Below are 12275 nucleotides of genomic sequence, written 5' to 3' on the forward strand. Positions count from 1 at the left end.
CAAGTAGGAGATGAAATGGCTGCAGGGCTGTCTCTAGAGATCAGATCATAGAGCAGAGGTTGAGGCTGGAAGGTGTGAAGAGTGCTCCTCCCCCCTTTTTTTTGTTTGTTTTGCCTTTTACTTGATCGGTGGGAGGCAGTGGAAGAAGAATGCACTGTGGACCTGGGGTTCTGGGAAAGGTGACCCTGTAGTTTGACCAAGAGGAAGTGTGAACATTGAGTCCACACCCTGAGTACAGAATATTCTTGAGAGGCCACAGCCTGGATAAGGTATTTGTTTACCCTGTGTTATGACACAAGTTCAAGTGGTTTGATAGGGGGTTGATGTTCCCTTTCCTTCTCAAAGAATTGGCCACCTGTAATTCCCAGGGTCCAGGTAATGGGCTGGTGAAATCCCTGTTTTTTTAAGAAATATTTTTTAAAGATTTATTTTTTATTTTTATTGGAAAGGCGGATATACAGAGAGGAGAGACAGAGAGGAAGATCTTCCATCCGATGATTCACTCCCAAGGTGGCCGCAACGGCTGGAGCTGAGCCAATCTGAAGCCAGGAGCCTCTTCTGGGTCTCCCATGCATGGGTGCAGGGTCCCAAAGCTTTGGGCCGTCCTCGACTGCTTTCCCAGGCCACAGGCAGGGTGCTGGATGGGAAGTGGGGCTGCTGGGATAGAACCGGCGCCCATATGGGATCCTGGCGCATGCAAGGCGAGGACCTTAACCACTGTGCCATCGCACCGGGCCCTTAAGAAATATTTTTGTTTGTTTTCATTTCAAAGGTAGAGTTATAGAGAAGGAGAGACACACAGAGAGATCTTCCCTAAGTTGGTTCAGTCTGCAAATAGTCAGCAGCTAGGAGCTAGAAGCTTCTTTGGGGTTTCCCCTGTGGGTGCATGGTCCCAAGCACTAGGGTCATCCTTTGATGCTTCCTCAGATCATAAACAGGGAGCTGGATTGGAAACGGAGCAGCTGGGACTTGGAATGGTGTTTGGCACCATTTTGAGAGGTAAGGGCCAGATCTTAAGCCTTAGCAAAGACTCATTCTTCAGAAGGAAGTTCTGGTTCCTAAATCAGCAAGACTCACTTGGGAACATCTACATGCTGCTATCTATATTTACTCTACATATGTGAGCATGTGGGCATGTGAGGGAAGGTCCAGGAGTCACCTGGTGCTGCAGAGAGGCCTACCAGGGAAGGCTGATTGCCTCACTTTGGGGCACAAACCCTGTTCTCTGCAACAGCTTCTTCAGTCTCCGGCATCAGACTAAGGTACATGTTTAGGAGAATAACTATGGTCATTGGTTGGAAAGCCTAATCTGTCTTGTATCTTTTTTCCAGGCTATTCTCTATCCACCTACACCTGAATAAATAATTTCTATATCCCTCATATCCCTTCCCTTACTGATCACTATTTATATCCAATCTCCAATTACATTGTCACTGTCAGATCAGATGCTAGTCCACTCAATGGAAATTTTCTCGAGCTGACTTCAACAGAGCCCAATGTGTCTTCCAATGGACAAAGGACATAGGAAAAAGGAGCCATGACCTTGGTCAGGGAGTAGATTTATACATTGGTCAAGAGGGACCCATGACTAGGACTAGTGAACAGAACTGGCAGGAGGGACGTCACAGGAAACTGGGAAAAAAAAATTCTGTGCAGACTTGGAGGAACACTGTGTTTGGACGAGTGGATCTGAGCTAAGAAAGTGACTTTTGAAATAGATGATGGATTCAGAGCTTTATCTGGGCTTTGATCCGTGAGGACATTGGAAGCCATTCTGTATTTCCCTCTTCCATATCACATTTCTCCTTGAGTGGAGAGAACAAGGAGGCTGTTCTGCTGATGGGATTAAGCTTAAGGAGCATAAATGACTTCTGCTGGGAAGGTGATTAGGAAACACTTCGCCAAAGTGCTGTATGCCTGAACTGAAGGAGAGGCATTTCAAGTAGATAAGAGAGCAATCAGAAGAATTTGGTCTCTTAGTCAGGTGAATTTTGGTTCAAATCCTGATTCTTCTATTTTCCAGCTATAAAGCACATCAACTTCTTAGAAAATAAGTTTCTTGATGCATTAATAGGAAGGTCAGTAAAGCCACAAGACTGATGGGAAATACATCATTCAGTATGTGCAAAATTTTTTAACGGGGCCTGACACAAAGGTGGTGTTTGCCCAGTGCTATCTTAAGCCTCATCTTCCTAACATCGCCATAGACGCAATAGTTCCTTCTGACAGGGTGCATTTATGCTCTCCAGGGACACAGCCAGGAGGAACCAGGATATGTAGATGGATTCTTTACTTTCTATTCCCAATCAAACTCAGCTGATCGCTAGACCTGGACCCTTTGTCCTGATAGGAATACTGGGACTGGAGGCTTCGAAGGACTGGCTTTTTGCATCTGTGTGTCTATTGCACATGGCAGCCTTGGCAAGAAATGCCCTTCCACTCTGGCTGGTGGTCACGGACAAGGCACTTCAGGCACCCATGTACCAGCTGCTTGGACTTTTGGCAACCACAGACTTGATCCTGGTCACATCCACAGTGCCCAAAGCTCTGGCTGTGCTCTGGGACTTACCGGTGAGATCTCTTTTGGGGCTTGTCTAGCCCAGCTCATTGTTGCCCATGTGGCTTTCACTGTTGTGTCCTCAGTACTGCTGGCCATGGCTATGGACCGCTATGTGGCCATTTGCCAGCCTTTGCACTATGGGGCATTGCTGATCCAACGTGTGGTAGCTATAGTGGCAGTAGCTGCTGTGACTCGTGGTATCTGTGTCATGGCACCACTGGTGGTCCTGCTTCAGAAACTACCCTTACTGTGGACGGCAGATGCTCTCTCACACCTACTGTGAGCATATGGATATGACTCAGCTAGCATGTGGAGACACACGTCCCACATCTAATATGGACTGGCCACCACATTGCTTTCCCCAGTTCTGGACTTAGGGCTCATAGGTGCTCCCTACATCTTCATTCAGAGCCGTCTGCCTCCTGTCATCCCATGGTGCCCTCCACAAGGCCTTAGGAACCTGTGGGGCCCATGCCAGTGTCATCATTCTCTTCTGTACACCTGCACTCTTCTCCTTCCTGGCTCACTATTTCGACCACTGCACAGTGCCCCATCATATCCATATCTTATTGGCCAATCTCTACATGGTGGTTCCCCCAGCCCTTAACCCCGTGGTCTATGGGATGTGAATCCAGCAGATTGCTCAGAGACTCAGCCACTTGCTTTGGCTCTTCAGGGCTGGTTCAGTGAGGAAGGTGGGTCCCCAGGGGGACCGTCCTCAGCAATGAGTATACTCTCTGCTGTCCCTCACATATGTCCTCAAATGGCTAAGATAAGTTGCAGTATCCCTTTGGACAGAACTCCAGTCAAAGGTATCTCTTCCATCTATACCCAGGTGGTCCTATGCTCACCCAAATTCTATTCTCTTCACATAGCTAGAGAGCTGCGAATTCATTTATGTGTGCCTGTCTTTATTCCCTTAGATTATTTGTTCTTTTAACTTAGTACTGATGTTTGTATATGGTTCAAACAAATGTAGAAGTAGTTAGCACTGGGGCATGACAAACCTAGAGGTCAGGACACAGCCTGAGGATGAGGACCGTGTCTTTTTCCAGCACTCTACCCAGATAGAAGCAGGTTAATAAAAGGTGATTCTGAGAGGAGTCTTTTGTTTAATCTGTCATTCAGTAAAAGATCTTTGTTTGCTAAAGTGATGAGGGAGTGGGGAAATTGTGCAATGTAAGTAAAATAAAACACAACTCTGAAAGCTCACATGATTTCAGGCTTGGATGATTATTAACTGAGGTGTGTGTATGAGTGCAAAGGAAGTGGGCAATCCTATGCTACCTTCCTAAGATGATCAGAGTCTTAGGCCACTCTTTCATAATTTCTGCTACTGGCTAGTTATAGCTGATGAGGTATGAGAAAACGAGGCCAGCTCCAGTTGTCATTGTTCATGCTGTCCTGTTCTCCCATCCTTCCTCCTCTCCCTCTTACACTGCATACGTTTTCATAATTCCAGTGACACCCATCTGGACACTGATCCTATATAGTTTTCTATTCTGGGTAGCTTAGACTTCTCAAACCATTTTTCTGCCATTTTCCTGACCTCTGTGCTCCCCTTTATCCCATGGTTACTGCAAGGCCAGGATGGAGAAGTTGGTGGAGAATCAATCTGGACTTTGGCAAGGAGTGAGAAAGTGAGAATCTATAAAGAAAGATTTCCCCAACAAATCCCAAGGTGTATCTTCTAGGAATATCACCCTCATCTATGCTCTGTGGCTTTATATGCCTTTTCCCACTAGAAATAGGATGGAGAAAGCTCTAAAGGTTGGGTGAAATAGGAGATTTTTCTGCTACGTGACCATACTAGACAAAGTTGAGGTGCTCCAAGAAGTAGAAAAGCATAATCGAAACATAATAGAGCTAGAGAGTCCAAATTCCTTTACAGAAAAATGGGGTGGCACACTCTTTATAGAAAATATGCCATCTACCAAGGTGCTTGAGTCACTGTGGGATTGCCCACTGCTTGAGAAACGTGCATGGGGTATAGTTAAAAAAAAAAAAAGGGAGCAGTTGCAATTTAGAGTGCTTAGCACTGAAAACATCGAGCTGTGACTTAGTACCCAGGCCTCAAGGATCAAATTCTTTCTTCTTTCTCAACCCCAGACTGAGGCTCAAGGATTTGAACCTTGGTGCTCTCCTGTATAGGACTCAATAATGTCAGGAGCTGACTTTCCTATAGGACAGATTTTCTTGGTGTCTGCTGGCATTAGGATGAGTGAACTTATGGAAAACATTTAAATAGCGCAATGATAAAAAGCAGTGCAACGGGTTGGATAAACTTAGAGTACCCAGGCCAGTGGAGGAGGCCAATTGCTAGGGGTGAGAGTGGGAATATAACAGAGCAATGCAGTACAGCGTTGCTGAAATAGTCTCTTCCATACATGTACTTTGGCTCTCAGCCAAGGGTACACAATTGGAACTGAACAAGCAGTGTTGCATTTCTTTTTAGAATCTTTCCTCTCTCAAAGTCCAAAGGAAGGTCATAATCCTCCAGCAAGACCATCCCAAGGCCCTGCCTAGGATGTCTCAGATTTACCTTACTCTGTTTGGACATGAGGACCCAGAAGGGCAAGAGAAGATTCAGCTTGGAGATGGAGGAGGAAGATCCTGATTGTAGTGACAGGCCCACTTCCACCCCACGTCTAGGGTACCAGTCTGTCGTAACTCTTCTCCACCCTCCCTCTAACCCCTGTCACATGCTCTTATTCTCCAAACCCTCTATGATGTTGAAATATGCATCCCCTCCCACCAAGACTATTATGGATTAGAGATAAAGGCCCGGGGGCGCAGCAAAGACTTGGATCGGCTAGCTGTTACAAGATGCAGCCTGTGCTAGCTCTGCTGCCCACTCTGTTGCTGCTGCCCCTGGTGTACCCAGGTCAACCTCAGAACCAGAGGGTGGAGGAATCACAGCAGGTAGGGGTTTTGTGCTTTGGACTTACTTCTTTTGTCACTTTGCTGTTCTGGGAGAGAGTGAAGAGAGTGGTAGGAAGAGACAGAAGGAGGATGGGATGCCCACTTTTCTCTATTTTCTATTGATTTGAAAAAAAAAAATAGAACGAAACAGGGAAGATCAACTGAACATCATGGAACAGGGACTCTGGGCTGTTCATCTGCTCGATTATAAGGCTTTGTTTTCTGCACCACCTTCTTCCTGTGTGCTAAGGATACTAGAGTTAATGATGGTAAATTCAAAATATCACAGACCTTGGTATCTTATTTATTGTCTGCAAAAGACTAAACTGTTGGGCAGGTTGACTACACTGTTGGATTAAGCTATGTGTTCGAGGACCAGAAAAGCTATGGTTGGGACTTACTAAAATACATTAGGTAACAATTTTCAATCTGATGTTGATTGGATAGCTTCCAAAAGGAAGTGGAGAAATCAATTCAGACAACTGTGGTAACTAAATATATATAATTCTGCCAGAGGCAAATGGTTCCTATTCTAAATACTTAACAGATATTTATTTCTATCTTGTTTGTAATCAATCAATCAACCATCTATCTAATTCCTAAAGTAAATCAATAAAGCCAACATCATAATTTACCCCAATATTGAATCTGAAGGCACTAGGGCAAAGAAGATTTAAATGTTTTATCCAATGTCACAAAGCTAAAATTAGAACTTCACTGATCTGGCTTTAGACTCAGTAGATTTGGGCTACACTAAGTATGCAAGCACAATAATAAACAAAATGAGGAAGACTCCAAATTATGTATCTCTCAGCCCTAGCATATTTTTAAATGATTATTTTACTTTTCATAATGATTACATGGTTGATCAGCATGGAAAGGATTGGAAAATTGAGTGAACTCATTGATTCCAAATTTCCTCATTCCCTTTCTTGTTTCTGGGCGGAGGGGAGAAAAAAGGGGGAAGCTGCACATGACTTTACAAATGTCCCAGTACCCAGGGGTGAGGAATTGTCACCTCATGTCAACACAGGGTCCAGATGTGTGTATTTGCTGAGGGCTCTGCCCAAATGAATTGGATAGTTCTGAAATGCTGTTGATTTCACAGATCCAAGGATGACACACCCACCCTGACTATGTTTTTGCAGATGGTGAGAACTATGCCAAGCTCTCTGGATGAGGGTGAAACATGCTATTGTGTGGTCCACTTGCCCAAATCCATCCTGCTACAGCAGCTAGAACAGCTACAAGGTACAACCCAGGAACTTGTTAGCAAGTTTAAGCAAGTATTGTCCATGGTGAGTACTCAAGCTGTGGGTTGGGGTTGGGAATTATTCAAGTATGTTCTATAGTGGACCCAGCATGAGGGTGAGTACTGGCAGCAGAGAAATTACTGAGAGAAGTGTAGTCTTATCTTTGAGATAAATACTTTGAATGAAGGAGAAATTAGGCACTGGTTCTTAGGCTTCCCCCCACCCAATCAGTGGTAATAACAGAAGTTAGAGAAGCTTATATGGGAAGTGCCTCCTAGATGAATGGGTGAATTAATAGGTATGAGTTCATTGTAAGATAAGAAGAAATTTAGACATAAATGTAGAAAAACTAAAGACTTGGATGATCAGCTCACAAAGTCAGATAAATATGAATTTAAGAGTTAAAAATATGGGCACTGTGTGTGTGTGTATGTGTGTGTGTGAGTGTGTGAGGAATTTGTGAATTAGTCTGAAAAGTTTCTGCATCAACAATCATATGTTGTCAGTTGTTCACTGTAAGAATCAATTTGGATTTCTTGGGGAAAATTTGATGGACATTGTAAAATGAAGCTGTGGTTCTTCTCATTTATTCGCACATCCAGCAATCTACTCAAGGGCTAGCTCTAATCAGAAAAGGGGAAATAAAATCAGAGTGGTAGTGGAGTAAGATCTCCCTAAATCACAAGGAAGGATGTTGGTATTCTCGATTGTTCAATGAAGATAAAACTAATGCCTAGCTCAAGGAATGCTAACAGGAGCAAACAAAGTGACAGATATTGGAGTGCTTGGTATGCTGAATGACTCTCTGATGATGTGATATGAGCTGCTGAGAAGAGCCAAAGGTTTTGACATTTAGGAAAAGTGCCTTTCTCACCCTAGGTTGGTGCATTTGTACCTGCCATTGAAGGCCACAACAACCAGGTCCTGAATATGAGCCACATGCTGAAGTTCAGAAATTCCAGTGTCCTCACTCTCTCATCTGAGCCCTCAACCTTGGATCAGCTGCACTTAGAGCTGGAGAGAGTACAGAAGTTGTTGACCCAGCTTAATGCCAATGGAGGAGTTAATGGGGCTAGGTATCTCCTCCACCAACTCCAAATCCAGGTGAGTAGATGGATTAAATAATCCTTCTCCCCGTCAGAGTCTTACATATGTGTCCTCACATATTTGTGAATTTTTCAAATCAGTTCTTTCTGGAGAAGGATCATCTTAGTTCAGACATATGAGAGCTGCTGGGTACAGTTCTTAAGAACACTCTGTGAGGGGGGTGGTAGCTGGTGCTGTGGCTAGTTCTGAGATCCCATTTGGGTGTCAGTTTGTGTTTTGGCTGCTCCATTTCCCATTCAGATCCCTTCCTGTGGGAAAGCAGTGCAGGATGGCCCAAGTCTTTGGGGGTCCCTACACCAACATGGGAAGCCTGGAAGAAGTTCCTGGCTTTGGATCAGCTCAGTTCTGGCCACTGCAGCCATTTGGGGAGTGAACTGGTGTATGGAAGACCTCTCTCTGTTCTTCTCTGTAAAAATAGGCAAGAGAGAGAAAGAGAGAGAGAGAGAGAATCTTTCTCTCCTTTAGAGTCTTACATCTATCTGTTCTTCCATGTTTGTTAGTTACCCAAATCAGTTCTTCTCAGTGGAGACAGGTAAGAGCTGCTGGAGTTCAGTTTATTTTATTTTATTTTATTTTATTTTTATTGGAAAGGTGGATATACAGAGAGGAGAGACAAAGAGGAAGATCTTCCATCCTATGATTCACTCCCCAAGTGAGTGCAACGGCCTGAGCTGAGCCAATCCGAAGCCAGGAGCCTCTTCTGGGTCTCCCACATGGGTGCAGGGTCCCAAAGCTTTGGGCTGTCCTCAATTGCTTTCCCAGGCCACAGGCAGGGAGCTGGAAGGGAAGCGGGGCTGCCAGGATTAGAACCGGTGCCCATATGGGATCCCGGGTGTGCAAGGCGAGGACCTTAACCAGTACGCCATGGCACCGGGCCCTGGAGTTCAGTTCTTAAGAACACTCTGTGACTTATTTCCATGGTGTCTCATCTCCTTAGGTAGCTAATATCAGTCTTATGCTCAAACTTCTGGCTGATGCGGACCAGAGCAGCTTTCGAGCTCTCCAACAGCAGGTGGATATCCTCGAGGCCCAACTACATGAGTGCAAGAGAGAAAGGGAACAAGAAGAGACTTACAGACATCATGGTTCATTTTTGCCCCCCGGTGAGTTCACAGACCAAATTTCCTAAGATCTCCTTTCCCTGGAGACTGGAGTATGAGTTCAGTACTGGATATGGTGTGCTGAGGCAGTAAAGATCTTGATGAAAATTTAGTATTTTGTTTCTTTATTTTGTGTGTGCTTTAGGGAATGTAACCCAAGATTAGTAAATTCCCATACATGCATGCTTATATACACAGACATATGGATACACTATAGTCACACACACTCTGTTTAAGCAAAGCTAGCTTGGATGTATACATGTAAATGTACTCATGTGTGTGGCTATACAATGAAAACTCACATGGTCATTATAGTTCACACTATGCTTTCTGAAAGTTGTGCGCCTTACTCCAGCTGTTACTTTGTCTGCTTTTCCTTCTAGATTCTTGCAGTTGTGGAAGCCTCCAGAAAGTCAGCAGACCCTTTGTAGTGAAGCTCAATTGGAGGGGCTTCTCATACAAGGCGGGTTCCTGGGGCCGAGACTCAGCACCAAATCAGACCTCTTCCCTTTATTGGGTGGCCCCCTTGAGTGCGGATGGCAGGTGAGGCCTGAGTAACTTCCTTTTTTACAGCCATGTTCATCCCAAATATTCCCTAATCTTACTCCAACAAGTGTCTTTGTAGCACAAGCCTAAACTCCTCCATGAACTCTAAAACTGACAGATTACCTGCCAGTGCTCTTTTTGTGGGACAGTGTGGTCCAAACTTCCTGAGCTTGCTTCAAAACACTGTCCAAAGTTTTTAATTTTACAATAATTCAAAGATGGTTCTATTTCTAGTTTTATCCTATCACAAGAAGTCTTTCTACACTTAGTTCTTCCCGTTTAGGTGAGGTTAAGAGCATGTCTCCAGCTCAGCTTGAAATTGAGTAAGAAGCTCAGTACTTACATTCAGTGAAGCTGAATAAATGAGTTAACATTTCAGGCGCATTCTTAGACATCTCTAAAAGTAAGATAATTCAGTGTATGAAATGATTACATAGGCTATGCTTAAAAAGTATAGATATCATAGTAGATGCTCTTAAATACTTAAAAAATGAAGCAATGGCTAAGCAATCAATAAATAGATGAATACGTCTTCCGTGAAATCTCCAACTCACCTAGGGGAATAGGCACAATTCATTGAATATTTAAAGTCAATATTTGTGGAAATGTTTTAGAGTCAGGGGAACACAAAGTCATCAGAAGAAGGGATGAATGTGCATTGATCCATTCAGAGAAGAGTCCTAGCTGGAGCTTATCTGAGGAAGATTAATATTACCAACAAGCTTACTCTCCAGTTCTTACAGGTGCTTTGTAACCTGCAACATACACTCACATATTTGTGAGTTTTGAATTTTTTCACAGTTGTGGTTAAGTTAGGATTTATATCCCAGTGTCAAGAGGTATGAGTCCTCAATGGGCTTTGCAAAACAATACTGTGAGCATTAATCTCCTTAAATGCAGCTCCAGAACTATGTCCCATTACAGGATGCCTATGTTATTGTGTTGTTTCTTTCACAGATTTTACTTATGAAGTGTAGAGCCTTGACCAAATTACTTAATTTTTATGATGCTTAGGCTCCTAATCTGTGAGCATTAAAACCTAGTGGAAATATTTTATTATAACTAAATGAGGTCATGCAAATATAGTTCCTAGCTGGCATGCTATCTTGCTGAAACTTTTACTGGAAAATTTTATTTTATCATTTTTTTAGTGGTTCTCTTACAATGGTTTTAATATATTTATTTCATCATAATGTTTACTCAATGATGATGCATTACAAATACATTCTGCTTGATTTTGAAGTTCCTGATGCTAATTAACATAATAACTGGCACATTTTTTGTAGTAGCTTCTTTTTTTTAAAGATCAATTTATTTTTTTAAGGGCAGAGTTAAGAGAGGGAGAGACAAGAGAAAAAGAGACAAAAAACCTCCATCCATTGAACAACTTCCCAGATGTTCATAGCGGCTGGTGTTGAACCAAACCAAAGCCAGGTGCCAGGAAATTCCTCTGGGTTTTCTATGTGGATGCAAGAGCTCAAGCACTTGGGCTATTCTCTGCTGCTTTCTCAGACACATTAGCGAGGAGCTGGATCAGAACAGTTAGACACGATGTGGCTCCCTTGTGGGACGCTAGTATTGTAGGCAGTGGCCTAACTCTCTACACCACAGTATCAGCCCCAGTACTTCATTTCACTTCATTTACCACTGTCACCTAATGATCTCAATGTGTGTGTGTGGGGGCGGGTCTTGGCCTAGGTACTTTGACTACTATCGGTTATACAAGACCTATGATGACCTGGTGCTTTTGAAGAACTATGAAGAGCGGAAGATGGGTTATGGTGACGGCAGTGGAAATGCTGTATACAATAACTTCATGTACTTTAACTACTATGGTTCAAATGACATGGCCAAGGTGGATCTTGCCTCCAACACCATAGTACTACAGCGCCCATTGCCTGGTGCCACCTACAATGACCGTTTCTCTTATGCTGGTGTACCCTGGAAGACCTTGGATTTTGCTGTTGATGAGAAGGGGCTGTGGGTGCTCTATGCCACTGAGGGAAGCAGGGGCAACCTAGTTGTAAGTCGTCTCAATACCAGCACCTTAGAAGTGGAGAAAACTTGGCACACTAGGCAGTACAAGCCAGCCCTGTCGGGGGCCTTCATGGCCTGTGGGGTGCTTTATACCTTACGCTCGCTGAGCATTCGCCAAGAGGAGATCTTCTATGCTTTCGATACTGCCACTGGGCAGGAACAGCATCTCAGCATTATACTGGACAAGATGCTGGAAACCCTGCAAGGTATCAATTACTGCCCCCTGGACCAAAAGCTTTATGTTTTCAATGATGGTTATCTGGTCAATTATGACCTCACCTTCCTGAAGTGTAAGCTACCAAGATCACCAACCAAAAGAGCCTCCAGGGCTAATGCCCCACAAAAACCTGTCAATCCCCCAAAACCTTCCATGCCGTGAGACAAGGCATTGGTAGAGTGTGTCTTCTTCTTTACTGACAGCAGGGCCAATCACCAAAATGGCTTGTTCATTCTCATGATTGGGAGATATTGGGAATAGTTCCTTAATTATTCTTATAATTAGTATCGCAATCAACACCTGAAGGATTTCTCTTAAACTGATCTAGGTGAGTTTGATTGGGAAATAAAGCAAAGTGTTAGGAGAATGTTGATCCTTCTCCCTGATGTTTTGGCATCTCGTATTCTATGTTCAAAAACTATGAATTCAGATTTGAAATTCTAGCCTTCTGTGACCTAGAATGGTAAAAGTCACAGGTTGAGAACACCTGGTAACAGGGCATAGGATTCAGGGGAGCTGGATAAAGTTCTCTC

The 12275-nt window shown here is 43.7% G+C and overlaps 1 protein-coding gene across 1 annotated transcript; it reads left to right on the top strand.

Moving 5' to 3' along the window:
* The first annotated feature begins 5386 nt into the window (after nt 1-5386).
* Nucleotides 5387-11904, top strand: LOC121145275 (olfactomedin-4-like). The gene is made up of 6 exons (XM_040964003.1): nt 5387-5464; nt 6631-6780; nt 7615-7843; nt 8784-8945; nt 9326-9485; nt 11187-11904. Exons 1-6 carry the CDS (start codon nt 5387-5389, stop codon nt 11902-11904), a joined length of 1497 nt encoding a protein of 498 aa, XP_040819937.1.
* The last annotated feature ends 371 nt before the right edge of the window (nt 11905-12275 follow it).

The sequence above is a fragment of the Ochotona curzoniae genome, unplaced genomic scaffold (assembly GCF_017591425.1).
Source record: "Ochotona curzoniae isolate NIBS_2020 unplaced genomic scaffold, NIBS_Ocur_1.0 scaffold_3223, whole genome shotgun sequence".
NCBI classification, from domain to species: domain Eukaryota; kingdom Metazoa; phylum Chordata; class Mammalia; order Lagomorpha; family Ochotonidae; genus Ochotona; species Ochotona curzoniae.

Coding starts and splice junctions, on each gene's coding strand:
- LOC121145275 (XM_040964003.1), top strand. CDS start 5,387: ATGCAGCCTGTGCTAGCTCTGCTGCCCACTCTGTTGCTGCTGCCCCTG. Junction 5,465..6,630: donor GTCAACCTCAGAACCAGAGG/GTGGAGGAATCA, acceptor ATGTTTTTGCAG/ATGGTGAGAACTATGCCAAG. Junction 6,781..7,614: donor TTAAGCAAGTATTGTCCATG/GTGAGTACTCAA, acceptor TTCTCACCCTAG/GTTGGTGCATTTGTACCTGC.